Consider the following 22,960-nt stretch of genomic DNA (forward strand, 5'->3'; position numbering starts at 1 on the left):
TTCTGGAAAGCTTTCCATACTGGTTATGATACCAGCACCAGTCGGGGTTATCTGTCTCTCGTGGTCTAGAGACAGATCGCTTACGAGAAATGCTTCTACGTGGTGTGCGCGATCTCTTACGGTCGGTACGAAGACTAAGATAACGCGTGAGTGTGTGACATAAGTCGGTTATATCATTCTGAGTCGTGTGAGGCCTTTCTTTGACTGAAAATACCTCGGTAGTAGAAGGTTTCGTAATTTCTAGAATGCGGTCGGCAGATGCAGCTAGCTCGTCTAAGCCGTTGTTCTGGAACGAGACCAGAACTGCTTGCACCTGTTGGGGAAGTTTTGACAAGAAGAGTTGTTTGAATAGACCTTCGTCGAAAGTTCTTAGGCCTATAACCTCTCTCATCCGTTGCAACATGTCCGTCGCAGAACCGTGTTGCAGGTCGATGTTATTGAAGAGTTGATCTAACCTTTGTCGATCGGTTAGATCTCCTCGTTTAAGAATCGAGCGTTTTAAGATTTCGTAAGGATCGGAAACATCACTAGTAAACATACTAGGTGTTACGTACCTGTTGAATTCGCGCGGTAGTGCCTTGACTACTGCGAGGAATTGTGCACGTGTGTCGATCACGCCGTGCTCGTGGAAGTCGGCTTCTGCGTAGCAAAACCAGGCTTCGATGTTGTCGGGCCAGAAAGGCATCAGTTGAAACGAAGGTGGGGACAAAGTCTTAAACTTGAGTACTTTAGGTGTCTGTTCAGTCATGATGAAGTATGAAGTACGATAATGAACGAGGGGAAAAAAATATATATCCAAGAAAAAACACGAAAAAAAATCACAATGTTCAAAAAAAAATAAAAAATAAGGCAATGATATATAAAAAATCCCAAAAAGGAACAGACTCACAGTTACAATTAGGTGTACCAGATCACGTTGGGTTCACCAATGATGATGTCACAGGTATTCAGTGTTTGACAACGCTTCTACCAGTAACACCTAATATATTTCGTTCCCACCAAGAGAAATCAAAAGACAGAGTCGAGGAGATCGGAAGAGTATATTTGGCGATGACCAATATATCGGAATTCTCTGATCTAATCTGGCTAGCGATTGCGGTTGATGTTGAGCACGGCGTTACCACACGTGATCTGGTGCGGATGCCTGACCGAGCGCCTTCAGCTAGATGAGTCCACTAAAACATATGGTCAGCATCCAATGTCGAAAACTTAATGCTATTTATTTTGGGGATTTATTTACCGCTACACAGCACACAGAAAAATACACATGAAAATGTGAAAATGTAACACTTGAAATGATTTATATGTGCATTGCAAAAAAGGTACGCAATCAATCCGTTTTTGAATCACGTGAAGTGAATCACTAAGAAACTCTAACATAAATTTATTTGAACTCGAGTAATTAAGAAGATATCTCTCTTGATCCATAAATGTTTTTTGGTACTAATAGTTACTACTTTTCCTAGAATACGAAGGAATTGCATAAAAGTGAAGAGATGGTTAGGCCATACAGTCGAAAAACCACAGTAACAATTCGGAAATTTTCCTCAAGTAACTGCAAATCCATATTTTTGCCATAAAAATCTGGGTCTTTCTCTAATAATCCTTCATCATAATGTAAAACTGATCACAAACGTAAACCTTAAACTTTTATTCAGAGATGTTTTTTAATTATTCGAAAACAATAGTTGACGAGTAAATATTTTTTCCGAACGTTGATTGAAAGTCCCTTGAATCAACAATCCTTGAGTGTAACAGAAGCAAGGTTATCAAATGTTGGCGCATAAATGGAATGCCCGAATAAGCTTACGCGCTCTGGGGAGGAATTGGAGGAGTTAACTAACCTCATCAAGAGGAATAAATCGGACGATGTAAACTCGCTGGTATTTTACAATCAGGTTGGTAGTTATATAACTGGCATGTATATCATGTTGTGTTTTCAGGATGGACGTCCTAATTCTATGTTAACAGTTGAGCCTCTAGGTAATTCTGAATCTCTGATATACAATAACAATAGAACCTGAAAAAAGCAGTTATTACGTTTTTCTCAAATACCACACTTGCTATGATCTACTCCCCGAAAGCGCCAAGCTTGTTGTTCTAGATACAAAACTGAGCGTAAGTGATTCGATGCACATGTCAACCTAATTTCTTAAATGTTCAGATCAAAAAAGCGTTTTATGCACTCATATATAACAATGTTCGAGCTGCTATACTATGGGATTCATCCAAACAGAGTTATTCAGGAATTCTAACGATAACTGACTTTATCAAGGTTTTAGTCACTTTATATCCTCCTGATAGTGGAAAAATGGATGAATTTGAAGAAAGTTCCATTTCCAGTTGGAGAGGTGAGTCGGTCTATTATTTTGTTCTATAACATTTTGGGGACCTATTTGACTTATATGGAATGATAATTGTGTTCTATAATCATATTTGGCTGGAAACTTCTCTATTTCATAGTATTTTAGAATTATTTACTGATTTATACAACAAAAGTGTGACCGTTTTAGAAAAAAAAACAAATTTTTCACCTTATTGCTCAAAGTACTGCACACGTTTAGAATCATATTTAGCTAGATTAGTCTCGTGCTTTTGAGGTAGTACAAGGGCTTGTGTAAATCTAAGCTATCTACATGATCCTGAGATGATGTTTATACACGTATATATCTTCAAAGAACAAATGATTTTTATGTAATTCGTCTAATAGAGACGGAAGGCTAGTAGCCTGTGCTAATCCTTTTGTGAATGTCTAACTTTCTCTTAAACGAGTCTACTGAAGATTTGAACTTTTATTTAGTATGTGAAACGATCCATCTGATCCTTAATTTTCCCGATAAGTTAAAGTTTATAAATTTTGTAATCGTTTAAGATGAATGTTAGCGGATTTAGGTATCCAAAATCACCTCAGAAAATACATCAATATTTAATATAATCACTTCAGAAAAAAACAAAATATTGTTTGTTATATTTTCCAAAAACTAGCTGTTTATCGATGATATCTTATTTAATTTGTCTATCACGACGTGAAAAAGTTCATCAAATTTTTCATGTAATTCTAAAAGAGGTTGAAGTACTTTGAACTCTTTCTCCTTCTTTTTTGTAAAGCACTGATTGCTACTAATATTGTATTCGCTTTACTTTTTATGAATCCATGGTTTTTCATCGTGAATGTCATTGCGTTTATGCTTAGATACTTGTATTACCTCGCTTTCACCCAAAAACAGGAGTGATGCTCATTTGCTCGACAGACTAATCGGGCTGTGATTTGCGTTAGAATTGCAGATTATGGCTTTGAACACTTTGAATTTGACCACAATTCCGTACTCCAAAGATATGTTGACTAAATTATCGAATCGTGCCAACTGAAACATACACGGTGGTTTAAACTAAATATTGTGAAAATTATTTGGATGATAGATGTCTTAAGTCCGTTAAATCCCACTGTTCTCTTTAAAATCACCGTTGACCGTTCAAGTTCACGAATTTGCTTCAAATGACTTTCCAACAGTCGTGCACTTTACTAAAAAAAATCCACAAAATATGGAGAAAAATCAGTACTTAAGTATATTATGTGATCAGAAATAGTGAGATGAATGAATTTTCTTAGATAAAATAAATTAAGTCAACAAACTCTTTGTTTTCTTAGTTTCCTCTAGCAGTTTGGTTTAATCTCATCGTCAAATGATTGAGTGTTTATCACGTTTTTCAATTCATTTCTACCGACATACATATTTGTGCTGCATTTAAATTACTTTTTCTTGAACGTCCCTAGTTTATCCAAATTTAAATAATTACGTCAGCTAATATGTCAACTGCGATTTTGCATATTCTGTTTTTGGTTTCAGTTTGTCCAGGAGTAGTGATACTACTCGGCTGACTGAATCGATAGAGTGAAGTTTGAACCTACTAATCAGATGTTGAGAGTCAGGTATTCTGACCGCTTTAGTGTTGTTTATCCAGGCATAAGAATGGGCATAATTATTTGTAATAGTAGCAACATACCCACTAGGAGACTCTATTCCTCTGAAAAACTTGTTTTTAAGCAGTTACTTGATGTGCACTGGTTTGAAATTTCTAATGAACCCAAAACACCAATATGTTATTCTTCTAACTCTAGTGATTTTTCCAGCCACTCGTTTCTTGTACAACTTGTTTTGTATCAGTCTAATTTTGTTTAAAAGTTTTTCTGACAAAACAGTTTCTTAATAACATTAGAGATCTAACCACATAAGTATTCATGCATATGATTACACATTAATTTTCAACTATATTCCCTACTAAACTCCGCCTGGAGTCCCTCCGGGGGCTACTGCCGGTCCCAAGCCCGGATAAAGGAGGAGGGTTGGGCATGGGGTTAGCGTCCCCATCCCGTAGAAAACTAACTCGCTAAAAAAACGCTAACCAAAGAAATTATTCAAATCTTTTAAACTCTGCCCTGGAAGTCAGAAGGTCTTCATTTAGAAGAATTATGACGCCTCATGATGAAAGCCGAATTCCTTCGGAAGTTACGAGGCCGATGCCCCTTCTGACAACCAGAGCGACCATTTATTTAGGTACATGGAATGTCCGTACAATGTGGGACACCGGAAGAGCCTTCCAAATTGCTGCAGAAATGAGAAGATACAACCTAGAGGTACTTGGGATCGGTGAAACACATTGGACACAAGTTGGACAACAACGACTAACTACAAGAGAGCTCCTGTTATACTCCGACCATGAAGAAGAAAATGCACCACATACACAAGGAGTTGCATTGATGCTGTCCAAACAAGCGCAAAATGCACTTATAGGATGGGAATCTCATGGACCAAGAATCATCAAAGCGTCGTTTAAAACAAAGAAAGAGGGCATTTCAATGAATATCATCCAATGCTATGCGCCTACCAACGACTACAATGAAGACGCTAAAGATCAATTCTACAATAGACTGCAGTCAATCGTCGAGAAGTGCCCAACAAAGGACCTGACCATTCTGATGGGAGATTTCAATGCCAAGGTTGGAACGGACAACACTGGATATGAAGACATCATGGGACGACACGGACTGGGAGAAAGGAACGAAAATGGTGAGAGATTTGCAAATCTATGTGCCTTCAATAAACTGGTCATAGGCGGCACCATATTCCCACATAAACGCATACAAAAGACCACATGGACTTCACCGGATCACACCACGCAAAACCAAATCGAACATATTTGCATCAACAAAACGTTCAGGAGGACTATAGAGGACGTGAGAACCAAGAGAGGAGCTGATATAGCATCAGATCATCACTTACTGGTCGCTAAGATGAAATTGAAAATCAAGAAGCACTGGACAACGGGGCGGACAGTATCACAAAAGTCCAATACGGCCTTTCTCCAGGATACTAGCAAACTCAACAAATTCAAGATAGTCCTCAGCAACAAGTTCCAGACCTTTCATGATCTACTCAATGGAGAAGGAACTACTGTGGAGAGCAACTGGAAGGGGATCAAAGAGGCAACCACTTCAACATGTCATGAGGTCCTGGGTCACAAGAAGCACCACCACAAGGAATGGATCACTGTTGATACACTGGATAAGATTCAAGAAAGAAGGAACAAGAAGGCAGCGATCAATGCCAGCCGAACAAGAGCAGAAAAAGCCAAGGCACAAGCTGAATACACGGAAATAAACAAACAAGTGAAGAGGAGCATCAGAACCGACAAACGTAAATATGTGGAAGATCTAGCAATGACGGCGGAAAAGGCTGCAAGAGAAGAAAAAATGAGACAATTCTATGACACGACAAAGAAACTCTCTGGAAATCGCCGCAAACCAGAACGACCAGTAAAAAGCAAGGAAGGCAAGGTAATCACCAACATTGAAGAGCAACAAAACAGGTGGGTAGAACACTTCAAAGAACTCTTGAATCGACCAGCTCCACTGAACCCACCCAATATCGAAGTAGCACCCACGGACCTCCCAATCAATGTTGGCCCACCAACAATTGAAGAAATCAGCATGGCCATCAGACAAATCAAGAGTGGCAAAGCAGCAGGACCGGACAACATCCCAGCAGAGGCACTAAAAGCAGACGTAGCGGCAACTGCAAGGATACTCCACATTCTCTTCAGCAAAATTTTGGATGAGGAACAGGTACCAACAGACTGGAAAGAAGGACTTCTGGTCAAAATACCGAAGAAAGGCGATCTCAGCAAGTGTGATAAATACAGGGGCATCACTCTTCTCTCAATACCGGGAAAAGTCTTCAACAGGGTATTGTTAAACAGGATGAAGGACTGCGTAGACGCCCAACTTCGTGACCAACAGGCAGGATTCCGTAAGGATAGATCGTGTACAGACCAAATCGCAACTCTACGGATCATTGTGGAACAATCAATTGAATGGAATTCATCACTCTACATCAACTTCATTGACTACGAAAAGGCATTTGATAGCGTGGACAGAACAACACTATGGAAACTTCTTCGACACTACGGCGTGCCTCAGAAGATAGTCAATATCATACAGAACTCATATGATGGATTACACTGCAAAATCGTGCATGGAGGACAGTTGGCAAAGTCGTTCGAAGTGAAGACCGGTGTTAGGCAAGGTTGCTTACTCTCACCCTTTCTCTTTCTCCTGGTGATCGACTGGATCATGAAGACGTCAACGTCTGAAGGGAAGCGCGGGATACAATGGACATCTAAGATGCAGTTGGATGATCTAGACTTCGCAGACGATCTGGCCCTTATATCCCAAACGCAACAACAGATGCAGGAGAAGACGAACAGTGTGGCAGCAGCCTCAGCAGCAATAGGTCTCAATATACACAAAGGGAAAAGCAGGATTCTCCGATACAACACAGAATGCACCAATCCAATTACAATTGACGGAGAAGATTTGGAAGATGTAAAAACCTTTACGTATTTGGGCAGCATCATTGATGAACAGGGTGGATCTGATGCAGACGTGAAGGCGCGGATCGGAAAAGCAAGAGCAGCATATTTACAACTGAGGAACATCTGGGACTCAAAGCAACTGTCAACCAACACCAAGGTCAGGATTTTCAATACAAATGTCAAGACAGTTCTACTGTATGGGGCAGAAACCTGGAGAACTACAAAAGCCATCATTCAGACGATACAGGTGTTTATCAACAATTGTCTACGCAAAATACTTCAGATCCATTGGCCGGACACTATTAGCAACAACGTACTGTGGGAGAGAACAAACCAGATCCCAACGGAGGAAGAAATCAGGAAGAAGCGCTGGAAGTGGATAGGACACACATTGAGGAAAGCACCCAACTGCGTCACAAGACAAGCCCTCACATGGAATCCTGAAGGTCAAAGGAAAAGAGGAAGACCAAAGAACACATTACGCCGAGAAATGGAGATAGACATGAGAAAAATGAACAAGAATTGGATGGAACTAGGAAAGAAGGCCCAGGACAGAGTGGGTTGGAGAATGCTGGTCGGCGGCCTATGCTCCATTGGGAGTAACAGGCGTAAGTAGTAGTAGTAGTAAGTAATATTCCCTACTAAATTCCTCAATCCGAATCAAGGACTAACTTTTAACACTCTTTCATAACTTTGAGTTTTAACCCAAAATGATCGTCGTAACACTTGTTCTTAATCGTAGCCCGAACCTCTAGACCTAAATTATAATCATTCTGGGATTTTTGTACAATAAGTTTACGTCACTAGCATTCTGACCGACTAGAAACTACATTTACTTTATCAAGGCGATTTTTGAGGTTGCTGTAGGTCGTTAGGAAAATATGCTCCACCAAAGATACAATAAAATAAATAAAACAACTGATTATATGAAAATGCATATATATGCTTAAAAAAGAAAGCCAATTTAAATTAAAATCATTTCGTAAAGAATTTGATTGAAACTTGAAAAATGTTGCAATTATTTCCAAAAACATTTAATTTGTGCAGTTATTTCATGCAAAAAATAACAGTCTATTAATGAAACCAATTTGTAGTTTGATTGTTTATGAGCCATTTATCTAAGGGATAAAGTTGCTTTTTAGAAACAAGTGGACTATCAATTTAACCAAACAGAAACAGTAACTTCTTAATCTTAGCTACGATTCTACGTTTCGTTAGTACAAGAATCTGTATTTATGCAATGATCGTATAAGGATTAAAGGATTACTTAAGTGAATTGCTAGTTGGTGTTTAACTTTTCACAAAAATATGTTTAGTAGTCAACCTTACAAACCTCATTCTATTGACTTTAGTTTTTGACGGCATTGTTGTGATACATTTAGCCTGACTGAAATCAATAATAAGAATCCTATACTAGGTAAATATATTACATGAATTCATTAATATTTTTCAGTATGAATTTAAAAATATGAAACGGTCTATCCATTTTCTTTAGACGAAAATTTAAGTTTATCCAGTGTTACTGGAGTCCGAATAATCAGGTTATATTCATCTTACAAGTAAGTTAGCCTCATTATACTCCTGTAAATCAGCGTCTTTTTTTCTGGTTAACGTTTTTTAGAGAGTTAGTTTCCTATGGGATGGGGTCGCTAACCTCATGCTCAACCCTCCGCCTGTATCCGGGCTTCGGGCTGGCAGTAGCCCCAGAGGGGCTCCAGGCGGAGTTCTCTAAATCAGAGTTTATATATATACATATATAAAGAATACTCTTCACTTAAAATCATCGTTATTAGATTTAAATTTACAGCGACTTTTCTTTCCTCTGCAAACTTTGAACTATGAAACTCAATAAATCGTTTAGTCTTATTAGTATTTACTTTGATTTAACATTACTTTTAAGATATCTCAACCATGACAAGTTATTACTTTTTATCAGCAGTATTTGTTTTCGTCTGATGAACAACAATAAACAAATGTTTGCCTATTAATTAATGCCTTTTTCTGTAAAGAAAAGAAAGATGCAGTTGAGTCGACAACTGCATCTTTGTGCTAATGTGGTATGACAACTCGAACTGTTGTACGTACGTACGAAGTTCTACGTTGTTACTGACTGACTGACTGACTGAAAGAAAAGAAACAACCAATATTGTAAACATGTGCATGACAACAAAAAAAACCAAGATAAATGTTAAGTATACAACTATATTTTACTCAAAGGTATATTATTATGAAAATTCTGTTTTTGTTGTACCGTCCTTAGTTCAGATTTGTTATGTAGAGTCATACTCAAAGTAAAATGTTACATTAAATAATGAAAGATATTGTTATGTAAAGATATATTTAGTAGAAAAAGAATTGTTCATATGATTTCATTTACTTTTCACTATCAGTAGGTAAGTAGTCAAATTCATGAGATTAGCTTAAATAAAACTTTGATTTCTTTTTTATTCCATCTTAACAGCCAATAATTTTATTGATATTTCAATAATCAAAACATTTTACCAGGATAAAAGTAGTTTATCTTGTTACCATTGATAGATCTAAAGTATAATTGTAAGTAATTAGATATATTTAATGAAATATATAACCTTGAAAGCCTTGATGGGTTCAAAAAAAAATGAAAAATTATGAAATAACAGGCTTCTATGTAATCTTACTCTTGTAATCATGATTCAATAGAATACATATATACAGGGGGTACTTAATAAGACGAGAGAATTGGAGTTGGTCCGACCAGCTGATATGTGACAATCATTGGTTTTAGATCGAGCTACTATCGTTTTTGCTCTAGAACCTAATGCTCTTATATGACAACAGGTGTCTAGCATCTTCTAATACTAATAATCTACTTTTCACGATTCGTCTCCTATCAGTAAGATCCGTAGTGGAAAACAATGGATACAAACATCTATTTTACATATGAACAAGATTAATGGAATGTAAAACAACTGTGAAAAGTATAGTAACTGATAACTGTTAAGGTCACCTCTGAATAGCAGATTATTATTTAGATTTTAATCTGGCTCAAAAACAACTAGTCTGTCCTTATTTAGTCATGAGGTGGAGAACTGTTAGTGTATCGTTTTTAACTATTCGTTAGATTAGTCTTAGTTGACCGTTTCATTTTCAGCATAAAATGTAATTGTTGTCTACTTTAAAATGTTCACTACAAGTTTGATATATCATCGTACGTCTATCATTTTTACACATATGAACCTTCGTTTTGTCGTGTTTTTGGTGCGTCTTTGGTCCGATCAATAATTCGCTACCCTTAATCAGCAGCATATTTTTCACGTCATAACATTTTTGTTTACAGAAAAGCAGCGTACTTATTAATAGCTTATTTATAGAGGCGTTATCAAAGTCGATTGCGGTTTACACAGTGTTCTTCACTAACATGTACCAATGTATAGTTCAAACTAATGTTAGAAAAAACTATATTGATGGCTTTCGCTTATTGCTAACCTAATCCTGCTAGGGTCGTGGGTACTCCCTATTAAGGAGTTTATTACTAGAATGCAATATTTTTCATGTACCTCCAGGTTTTCAGCAGTTATCAAATGAAAGTTAGTGATCCAGAATACAAATTAAAAAACATGGGTACTCTAACTTGACATCACAAATCATTCTGCTCGGTGTTAGATGGTCCGATACGAGGTTCGAGTTTCATATTATTTAATAGTCCCTTTAAGAGTCACAGGTATACGTCAGTATTGACGGGTCTCAACTGGTTAGGTTATATCTATGAATTACTGTTGTTCTCATCCAATCATATCTAGGAACGTACCATGGTGTGTTGTCATTTGGATCGGTAGCAACATCACTAACTGATCTTAATCTCTAAATGACTGGAATTAAGTGTCTGAGAGTGAAACCTAAGGTTATGAGTTCGATCCCCAGTGGGGTCATCGATGCGTGCAAATGAGGAATCTCATACTAGAATGAATCGCACATTCAGTCTTTTCGTTTGTGATTTAACTCTTGCGAAAATTCTACAATCTCTGATAATAAGTGTATAATTTAAATCATAAAGATTACAAACAATGGGATTTTAGTTTGACCAAAGTTAATTTAAGATACCAAAACATATTTATTTGGACAAATATTGGTACAAAGGGGCACCAAATACATACGCGCTACATAAGTCACTTGATTTGTATGGGCTGCGATACTGAATGGGTGCCCAAATCAATGTGCGTGGTTTTTTTAGGGAGCAACACCCAGAACCTTCAACCTAAAGGTCTGATCCACAAGGAAGTGGAGCAATTTAAGGAAATGCAGTCCCATGATAGCTGGTGATCTGTTATATCCGAGCGAAGATTAAATCATGAGTAACTTCTGAGACATATTAATTGACTAATATTATCTATATATTCTTACGGTATAACTATTCAATAAGTAGATTATGTATATTTATATTCCTCTTATTGTAAGCTTCATTTTGGCCTATATATTATTATTGTACGATTTACTGTTCTTAAGCTGTGTTCAGTTTATTAACTACTGCCTCCCACGTTCACAGCCACTTTTTGGCTTTATTGTGCATGAATGTTATTTCCTATTTTATGATGCGTTGTGGTCTGTTTGGTTGATATATAAACCCAGTATGTCTGAAATAAATGATCCGATTCGATTCGCATTCTCATGGTGAAAGTTGGTATTGGGATTCTAGACTCAAGTGGACAGGCTAGGCGGAAATAGGAGCAATAAGGACGCTAGGCTGCCCATACCGGTCGAACGTCATTGGTTTGGCACAGTGCGAAGATTGTATAAGTCGTATTTTGATTGGTGGGTAAATCACGTGATAAAAAGCCGGACATAAAATCACGACATGATCAACGATTGGTTCATACACCTGTTCCTTCAGGTGATAACAACTGGGTAATAATTTGCAAATCCATATATAAGACAGTTTAGTATTCAAATATGATATATACCAAAAAATTATTACATTTGAATTAAAATATTTACGATATACCTCTTGTAATTTATGCTAACAGATAAAAATATACAAATAAAAACAACGGATACAGATAGACATGTGGATAGACAAATAGATAGACAAAGCGATTGCGTGGCTTACTGACTGACTGACTATCCGGCGGATTGAATGATGAATGGATAAACAGATAGACACATGAAACAACTATAAGAGGATCTGGTACATTCACTTAGTATCGTTTACTTGAATCTTCCCATTGATATTTAGGAATACATAAGCAAGTGGCTGTCAAGACTCAGTAGCTAAGTGGATAACGTTAAGGTATTTAAGGCGAACGGTACTAGGTTCGATTCTCGGAGTGAACATCAACGCTGAGATACAGGTACATTCAACTGACAAGTCTTAAATAAGACGAAACGCATATCCGGAAGCACTGGATGGCCGTTTCGTCCTAGTATGGCACTCCTCGGCAGTGCGCATTCACGAACCCACACAAGATTTGGACCCAGAACCTTTGGTCTCACATGCGAACGCCTAACCTCTAGACCAGTGAGCTGGCATCCAACGGTGTTATTATCTAATTTCAACCAAGTCATAAAATTGCGCGACCATCTTCCATTGTCTAATGTAGATACCTGTCTCTATCTGATATGGATTAGCTCCACTAGTCACGACTTCTCACCAGAACTCCGACAATTCCATCACGAAGCTTTTATAGACAGATCCACTGTGATGATATTGCATGATCCTCATGCTACATATCAGAAGTTCAGTAAAGTTGAAAATATAATCTTTTCAATTTTGACTTTGAAGTCTTAGGCTATCGAACTCTCTATATTATCTGAAGGTTTTAGGTTCAATCCTGTATATCAAATTCTTCATTATAAACCAATAAAGAGTTAAAAAATAAATTGAAATAACTTGACAATACTACAACTCCGCCTGTAGCTTTTATAGGGTTACTGCTGGTCCCAAGCCCGGGCAAAGGAGGAGGGTTGGGCATGGGGTTAGCGTCCCCATCCCGTAGAAAACTAACTCGCTAAACAAACGCTTACCAGAAAAAATAATTCAAACCATTTTAACTCTGCCCTGGGAGTTAGAAGGTCTTCATTTAGAAGAATTATGACGCTTCATGGTGAAAGCCGAGTTCTTTCGGAAGCCACGAGGCCGATGCCCCTTCTAACAACCATAGCAAAAATTTTTATAGGTACATGGAACGTTCGAACAATGTGGGAAACCGGGAAGACCAGTCAAGTAGCAATGGAAATGAGGAGATACAACTTAGCAGTACTGGGAATCAGCGAAACCCACTGGACCCAAGCTGGACAGAAAAGGCTAGCTACGGGGGAGATGCTGCTATACTCCGGTCACGAAGAGGACAATGCTCCACACACTCAGGGAGTCGCTCTTATGCTGTCCAAAGTAGCACGAAATGCACTTGTAGGATGGGAGTCTCACGGATCCAGAATCATCAAAGCATCATTCAAAACAAAGAAGGAGGGGATCTTAATGAATATTATCCAATGTTATGCACCCACCAATGATAGCAACGACGACATTAAAGATCAGTTCTACGAGCGGCTGCAGTCAATCATTGAGAAATGCCCAAGAAAGGACCTAACTATTTTGATGGGAGATCTAAATGCTAAAGTCGGAATAGACAACACTGGATATGAAGATATTATGGGACGACATGGACTGGGAGAAAGAAACGAAAATGGAGAAACATTTGCAAATTTGTGTGCATTCAACAAATTAGTCATAGGAGGCACAATATTTCCACACAAGCGTATACACAAGGCTACATGGATCTCACCGGACCACACTACAGAGAACCAAATAGATCATATTTGCATCAACAAAAATTCCGAAGGACAATGGGAGATGTGAGAACCAGGAGAGGAGCTGACGTAGCCTCAGATCACCACCTAGTTGTAGCTAATTTAAAACTGAAGCTAAAAAAGTATTGGACAAGTGGACAAACAGCACTACAAAGGTTCAATACAGCCTTCCTTCGAGATACTGACAAACTCAATGAGTTCGAGATAGCTCTCAACAACAGGTTCCAAGCCTTACAAGATCTACTGAATGAAGAAGAAGCTAGTATGGAGGACAACTGGAAAGGCATCAAGGAAGCATTAACTTCAACGTGTCAAGAGGTTCTCGGTCTAAAGAAATACCATCATAAGGAATGGATCTCTATAGAAACACTGGACAAGATCAAAGAAAGGAAGAACAAGAAGGCAGCAATAAACAACAGCCGAACACGAGCAGAGAAAGTCCAAGCACAAGCTGAATACATAGAAGCAAACAAACAAGTGAAGAGGAGCATTAGAGCCGACAGGAAGAAATACGTGGAAGAACTAGCAACGACGGCAGAAAAAGCTGCTAGAGAAGGAAATATGAAACAGCTTCACGATACAACGAAGAAACTAGCAGGGAAATACAGTAAACCAGAGAGGCCGGTCAAAGACACAGAAGGCAAGCCAATCACCGAAATTCAACAACAGCGTAACAGATGGGTAGAATACTTCGAGGAACTCCTGAATAGGCCGGCTCCAATGAATCCACCGGACATCGAAGCAGCACACATAGATCTTCCTATAGATGTCAATCCACCAACGACGGAAGAAATTAGAATGGCCGTCATACAAATCAAGAACGGGAAAGCAGCAGGACCCGACAACATACCAGCTGAAGCACTGAAATCAGACATCGAAGCAACCACAAGCATGCTTTACCTTCTATTCAAAAAGATTTGGGAGGAGGAACAAGTGCCGATGGACTGGAAAGAAGGACACCTCGTCAAGATTCCAAAGAAAGGAGATCTGAGCAAATGTGAAAACTACAGAGGCATTACACTACTGTCAATACCAGGGAAAGTCTTTAACAGAGTTTTGCTGAACCGGATGAAGGATGCAGTAGACGCCCAACTTCGAGATCAACAAGCTGGATTCCGTAAGGATCGATCGCGCACAGACCAAATTGCAACACTACGGATGATCGTCGAACAATCAGTTGGGTGGAACTCATCACTATACATCAACTTCATTGATTATGAAAAGGCATTTAACAGTGTGTAGATAGGTGGACATTATGGAAACTTCTTCGCCACTACAGAGTTCCTGAGAAGATTGTCAATATTATCCGGAACTCATACGACGGACTACAGTGCAAAGTAGTGCATGGAGGACAGCTGACAGATGCATACCAAGTAAGGACCGGAGACAGACAAGTCTGCATTCTCTCCCCCTTCCTCTTTCTTCTAGTGGTCGACTGGATTATGAAGACCTCGACATCTGAAGGAAAACACGAAATACAATGGACAGCTCAGAATCAATTAGACGACTTGGGCTTCGCAGATGACCTATCCTACTTATCCCATACACACGAACAAATACAGAAGACAGCCAATGTAGCAGCAATCTCTGCATCAGTAGGCCTCAGCATACACAAAGGGAAAACCAAGGTCCTCAAATTCAAAGCGAAAAACAGCAATCCAATCACTCTTGATGGCGAAACTCTGGAAGATGTGGAATCATTCACATACCTGGGAAGCATCATCGATGAACAAGGAGGATCAGATACAGACGTAAAGGTGAGGACTGGCAAAGCACTGGTCACATTCCTATAATTGAAGAACATATGGAACTCAAAACAGCTATCTATCAACCAATATCAAAGTGAGAAACGTCAATACGAACCTCAAGGCAGTTCTACTGTATGGAGCTGAAACTTGGAGAACTACAACAACCACAATCAAGAAAGTACAAGTATTTATAAATAGCTGCCTACGCAAGATACTCAGCATCCATTGGCCGGATACCATCAGCAATAGCCTTCTGTGGGAGAGAACGAACCAACTTCCAGCTGAAGAAGAAATTAAGAAAAGACTATGGAAATGGATAGGACATACATTACGCAAATCGTCAAACTGCATCACGAGGCAAGCCCTAACTTGGAATCCTGAAGGGAAGCGAAAAAGAGGAAGGCCTAAGAACACATTGCGTCGGATAATAGAAGCAGATATGAAAAGGATGAATTACAACTGGACGGAGCTAGAAAGGATTGCCCAGGACAGGATTGGATGGAGAATGCTGGTGAGCGGCCTATGCTCCTTCACGAGGAGTAACAGGCGTAAGTAAGTGACAATACTACTCAGTTTTCAATGGATTACCAGTTAATATCACTTCATCGCTACCGATATAAATGATATAATTTAATAGTTATAATACCAGTTGATTGTCATACTATACTCACTAATCTATAGTGATTCCGTCTGGGCACTCGGGTAGTATCACAGACCACACACACAAAAAAAATCAAATGACATGTGTATGGTGCATATGTATTCGATGCTCCTTTATATCAATACAATGATTAATGATAGAACAAGTGAAATTGTATCACTGATAAAATGTCATTATTTTGTAGACATATTTCGTAAATATCTAAAAAGTATCAGTATGTACATCATCATGTGACTGTCAGATGATTTTTGTTTTCAATAGAAATGATAATGAACTAGTTATAACAAGAAAACGAAGTTGAAAATATGTTTCTTTTAAATGAAAAAAGAAATTTCAATTATTTTGTCCAATTGAATAAATAATTCAATAGTTAAGATCATGAGTCAATTGAAGTTGGATCATCATGGGAAAACTGAAAGCACTGGACGACCGTTTCGTCCTAGTATGGAATTGGTTGAAGTTAAACATTAACACTATTGGATGTCAGCTCAGTGGTCTAATGATTAAGCGCTCGTGGGCGAGACTGATAAGTCCTTTGTTCGAATGTCGCGGGGGACGGGATCATGGATGTTCATTGTTGAGGAGTACCATACTAGGACGGAACGTCTGTCCAATGCTTCCATGTTTCTCATGGCAGTCTAGCTTCTATTGACTCATGATTTCAACTATTGAAATTATTAAAATCTTCACAAAACCTCTTCTGATAATCTTTATTATACTTACGCTTAGTTAATATTGGTAAGTATTTTCAAGAGTAAATTTCTAGCACATTCACTTATACAATTTACTACATTGGAGTAACAGAATTGAGAAATAAATACTAATGAATCCAGAAATTCATGTCTATTAATCTATATTGATGATTGTTATAAGTAGTTCAAATAGTGTTCTGCTCAATAATACCACTATACATCAAACTAATTATCCCCTTTATTATATTACTCATTTACCTCCACATACTTATTCCACTTCCGTTTCTATTACTTTAAGACATCTCTGTAAGTTTGTAAAAGGTGATTTTTCAAAAAATTTCATACAATTAGTTCCTTTTATGAATTTAAGTAAAACTAGAACAAACACTGATGAACAATAATATGAATTCATTATATTTCGTTAGGTTCTCATCAGTTGCTTACGAGAGCTCTTAACATTGTAATAGCTCGGGATTTACTTGACATCAGGCATACCATTGACATTCCTCATGTGTTTTTTTAAAATTATTAACAGACAAAAAAATATTGCTTCGTTTTTTTGAAGTGATAACGACATTAACACCGTTGGATGCCGGCTCAGTGGTCTAGCTGGTTAAGCGCCTGGCGCGAAACTGATAGGTCCTGGGTTCGAATCTCGCGGGGGGGGGCGGGATCATGGATGCACACTGCTGAGTCCCATACTAGGACGAAACGGCCATCAAGTGCTTCCAGGTTTTCCATGGTGGTCTAGCTTCAATTGACTCATGATTTCAACCAGTGAAATTTCTAAAATCTCCACAAAACCCATTCTGATAAAAAATAAACTCAAACTTGATCTATGTATTCAAAAAGAGACAGTAATAAACTTATCACTGTCTTAGTAATTCAATATTTTGGTCATTAGTTTTATTATGTTAATGTTCCATTACTGAATTCTTAAACCACTCCTTCATCCATACATTTCCACTCACTCGATTATCTAAAACTATGTAAACTCTTCAAATCCTATTTAATTATTATGTAATCTAATTTTTTAAGTACATGAATCTTATGTAAACCCTTCATTACCTCTAGAATCTTATCTGTCGCTGGACTTCACTCATGTATTACATCACCCATCCCTATTGTTTCCTTGATTCTACAACCAAACAACCTCTGACCTGTCCGTAAATATATATATGTTGATAACCTTTGTCATTCCAATTCCTTTCATTCACTTATGTTTCACACTACATCTTGCCTCAATGTGAAGTTCTAATACAAATTTGGTTGTAAGCAACTGATGAGAACTTAATGAAATATAATAATTTCATATTATTCTGCATCAGTGTTCTTTCTGCTTTTATATAAGTTCATAGAACTCAAGATCTCTAGTAAACTTATCGTTCGTTAACCGCATAATGTATTATTAGAACTGTATTAATAAATAGGATGTCTCCTAACTCAATTCAGAAGCAATCATCTACATACTGAATTGACGATAGGAAATTATAAAATACTTCACCCGTTTGAAGTCTTTGACTGCTGTTTCACTTTTGAAGCACCTTTCCAGTGCTAATGATACTAAAACGATTAATCCATCTGAAAGAACTATTTATTTTAAGTACGTTTCCTTCATAAATAACCCATAGTACTTCATCATTTTTTCTGAGTAATTTCTCCAAATTTCATCAAAAAACCTTTTTGCCTCAGTTTGTTCATTTACTAGGCAGACTATGTATATTCCTTGTTCTATTCAAAGTTTGGTTATGATATCTGTTTTCTGTAAAGTTTTCAACAACTCTAACTATTAATTGTAAACATTAGTAATACTTACTTAAGATTACTTACTTACTTACTTGCTCCTGTTACCTCGAATGGAGCATAGACCGTCAAACGTCATTCTCCAACCCACTCTGCCCTGGGCTTTCTTTTACAGTTCTATCTAATTGTTGTTCATTCTTCTGATGTCTGTCTCCATTTCCCGAAGTAATGTGTTTTTTGATCTTCCTCTTCTCCTTTGACATTAACGATTCCAAGTGAGGGCTTGCCTTGCGACGCAGTTGGGTGCTTTCCTCAATGTGTGTCCTATCCACTTCCACGCTTATTCCTGATTTCTTCCTTCTCTGGGATCTGCTTTGTTCGCCCCCACAATAGTTTGTTGCTGATAGTGTCTGGTCAACGGATCCGAAGTATTTTGCATAGACAACTGTTAATAAACATTTGTATCTTCTGGATGATGGCTTTCATAGTTCTCCAGGTTTCCGACCCAAACAGTAGAACTGTCTTGACATTTGTATTGAAAATCCTGTCCTTAGTGTTGGTTGACAGACAGTTGTTTTGAGTTCCAGATGTTCTTCAATTGTAAATATGCTGCTCTTGCTTTTCCGTCCGCGCCTTCATATTTGCATCAGATCCACCGTGTTCATCAATGATGCTGACCAGATATGTAAAGATTTTTACATCTTCCAAATCTTCTCCATCAAGTTTGACTCGATTATTGCATGCTGTGTTGTATCGAAGAATTTTGCTCTCCCGTTTGTGTATGCTAAGACCTACTGCTACTGAGGCTGCTACTACACTGGTCGTCTTCTCCTGCATTTGTTGTTGCGTGTGCGATTAAAACTTCCTTAAGATAGCTAGTATTATTGTCAATTACTCGATAGATATGTGACAAAAAGATACTTATTATGTGTCAAGGTCAGGTTATTTACCTCTACTGTAATAATATATATTTACTAAACCAGTGTGTATACATACCTTGTAAATCGTTTTCCCTGGGGTAGAGAAACAAATTACAAAACTTGTATACAACACAAAATCTGGGTTCTTTTTTCCAAAAAAATGAACATTATTATTTCATAAGAAACAATGCAGTAATAACAAGTTTCTAAAATAGAAAAAAAAACATTGTGACAAACGGAAACGAATTCATTTCATTATTCCATTTACTTTATATCTTTCACTTATATACAGTGACTTGTTTCAATCAATTAAATGTTTAACAAATGTATTTTTATCAAAAGGGGTTCTTGTGGATATTATAGTAATTTCAATAGTTGAGATCATGAATTAATTGAAGCTAGACCACCATGGAAAACCTGGAAGCACTGGACGGCCGTTTTGTCCCATTATAGGACTCCTCAGCAGTGCGCATCCATGATCCCGCCACCCGCGAGATTCGAACCCAGGCCCTATCAGTTTCGTACGCGAGAACGCTTAACCTTTAGATCACTGAGCTGACATCCAATAGTGTTAATGTCTAACTTCAACCAATCCATAAAATTGATCAACACACCCACTATTGCCTTCAGTGAGTTACTATCTCACAACAAACCCACTGATCACTGCTTCTTACTGAAACTTCATGATATAGAACGATACGGCCGTTCAGTTCTTCCAGGTTTTCCATGATGATCTAGCTTCAATTAACTCATAATCTAAACCATTGAAATGTGTTTTTTGTACATGTAATATTCATTTATGAAATATTGAATTGATTTATATAGGTCAATAAGGACTACTAGTAGAAGATTTACATCATAAAACATGATCAAATAAATTTACGTTATCCTTTACTATATGTTGTTATTCTTGTTTTACAACAATGATTGATTGTCATATGTCATTATTTTGTTTTATAATAATCTATATATATATATATATATAATGAATGTAAATAATAATTCTGTTGACAACATGTGATGATTCTATTTCATGATTATTCAATGAATAATAACTTATCATTGAAAACAAACAAACAAAAATATTTATGTATCATACTTAGTAACTAGAGCCAGTAGGTCCTGGGTTCGAATCCCGCGGGATGCGGGATCGTGGATGCGCACTGCTGAGGAGTCCCATACTAGGACGAAACGGCCGTCCAGTGCTTCCAGGTTTCCAACGGTGGTCTAACATCAATTGATTCATGATCTCAACCAAAAACTTAACAATCTCCACAACCCCCATACTGATAGAGTTATATCATCAAAACATTGTGTTAGCGCGGCATAGACTGGATTAAAGCATGCTCAATGCACGATTGCTTTAGTGCATGCTGATTGGCTGATTCTTATCCAGTCAGCACTAGTCGATACTTGGAAAATACTCTGGAATCTTCTCATGTGAAAAACAATAAATATACTAACGTTTTCCCTATTGTGCTTCTTACTTCCTCCTTATTTCCTTCTTAGTTCCATCTAACCTTGTTATTCGGAATATAATCTCTTTCCTGTTCAACCGTGTTCTGAATTGGGGACTTGTCGAGTGAATCGGTGTTCGAGAATACTAAGCAATAGGAATAGCTGGGTTATAACCGTAAGAAAGAGATTATCACATATTGAATGGCTAATTAATAATTAGTGAAGGGGTAGATTTATGGCAATTGTAGAATTTTAATGGTTTTAATCATGAATGAATCTTAGCTAGATTGCTATTACAGAACAAAACAAAACTGGAAGTGCTAGATAATATTTTTCCGGGAATCGAACTCAGGAAATGTCTTGCGTGTAAACGCCTAACCTTTAAATCACTGAGTCGGGATACAATGGTTACTAACACTTAAAATAACATAGAGATGCACAAAATACTTGGTAATTGTAGATGATATTTGATCTGAAATAAGAAGAACGTGACACACATGACATTGATTACCATCCAGCGACCAATCGATTGTGATTATATCTCAGTCCTACAGGAGGTCGGTTGCGACCCGGACAACTCAGTGGTAATGGCTCTGATTGTGAAGCTAGGTGATACGGGGTCGAGTCCGACAGGTAGCACCAGTTCCCTCAGGATTACAGGTACACCTTGCTGACGAGTGCCGAGTAGCACGAAACCCGAGTCCTGGGCTTCCTGTTGACTACCTTCAACCACCATCTCATCTCAACATAGTACACCCAATGTCAAGTCACCTAGACTAGTGGCCACATTGCAACTTGGTTGATAGCATTTGATCTGCACCAAGAAGGACCTGAAACGCATGACATTGATCAACACTCAGTGGTTAATCAACTGTGACATTTATGTTTAATGCTTATTAACTAGAGTCATATAATCAAAACATTAAATGGCTAATTATCCTTGGCAATTGTAGAATTTTAATGGTTTTAATCATGAATGAATCTTAGCTAGACCGCTATTAAAAATCAAAACAAAACAAAACTGGAAATGCTAGACAACCTTCTTTCGGGAATCGAACTCAGGAACTGTCTTGCGTGTGAACGCATTTTTATGATAGACAAGAAAGAATTTCATGTTATTCGGGTTTCAGTTATTAGTTAAGTTGTTGTTTTTTTTCTTATAATTACTAACAACCATAATTCAATTCACCTAGTCTAATTTGGTTAGATTTTGTTGATTTCAACCATTTCACATAAATTGTTTATTTCTATTTTGAGATATTTCTAAATTCATGTAGTTATCATTAGATTTTTCTTTAAACATTGACTGCGCCCAAATGTCCTTGTACGACCAAGGGTAGGGAGAGTCAGCTCTCCCTCGAAAAATGCTCACATGGCCACGTACATACAACCACTACCAGGGAAGTCCTACTCACTGCCTTCTCACTTCATTTCTGTTGTTTACGACATTGAGAGGACGAAAAGCGAATGTCTGGCGCTTTAACCGGATCGGTGGATATGGAGGATTCATCTAGGGAAGTTGCAATACCCTGACTCCGAACAGAGGGTGTACATGGGCTCTATGATCCTGAGAGGACAAATGGCGTATGAACCTATTATTGGTCACTGGCTACCATGGGACTGAATTTCCTTACATTGCCCCACTGCTTTGTGGATCAGACCTTTAGGTTGAAGGCTCTGACTGTGGCTCCCTAAGAAAACCACCTGCTTCGGTTCATACACCCGTACAGTATCGCAGCCCACACACAAATCAAGTGACTTATGTGGCGCCTATGTATTTGGTCCCCCTTTGTAACAATATTTAAGTGTTTGAATTAATCAAATAATAAACATTGACTATATCTCATGATTCTGAAATAAAATCCAACAGAGGATAAATATTTATTCTATATTTATTGACATTAGAAACAATAAACTGAACAATGCGTTTTTCTATCTTTTTGTTCTAGAAATAAAAATAGAAATTTTATTATTATGAGAGTTTGAAACCTTCCTTTTATTGACTTTTGTATAGACATTTTATTAAAGTCATTTTGATTGGCTAACATATATCTTACATAACTTAGGAAGCAATCGATAGGA

The 22,960-nt window shown here is 37.7% G+C and overlaps 1 protein-coding gene across 2 annotated transcripts in view; it reads left to right on the plus strand.

Annotated features, from left to right (window-relative positions):
* Window positions 1–1,770: 1,770 nt before the first annotated feature.
* PRKAG1_1 (5'-AMP-activated protein kinase subunit gamma-1) overlaps window positions 1,771–22,960 on the plus strand; it is a 68,499-nt gene continuing 47,309 nt past the window's right edge. For both annotated transcript variants that reach the window (XM_051216540.1, XM_051216539.1), the window contains exons 1-4: window positions 1,771–1,898; window positions 1,944–1,983; window positions 2,018–2,118; window positions 2,165–2,351. In XM_051216540.1, coding sequence (XP_051067137.1) covers window positions 1,788–1,898; window positions 1,944–1,983; window positions 2,018–2,118; window positions 2,165–2,351 — 439 coding nt within the window. In that variant the 5' untranslated portion in view covers window positions 1,771–1,787. The remainder of the gene's footprint in view (window positions 1,899–1,943; window positions 1,984–2,017; window positions 2,119–2,164; window positions 2,352–22,960) is intronic.

This window comes from Schistosoma haematobium, chromosome 4 (assembly GCF_000699445.3).
Source record: "Schistosoma haematobium chromosome 4, whole genome shotgun sequence".
NCBI classification, from domain to species: Eukaryota; Metazoa; Platyhelminthes; class Trematoda; order Strigeidida; family Schistosomatidae; genus Schistosoma; species Schistosoma haematobium.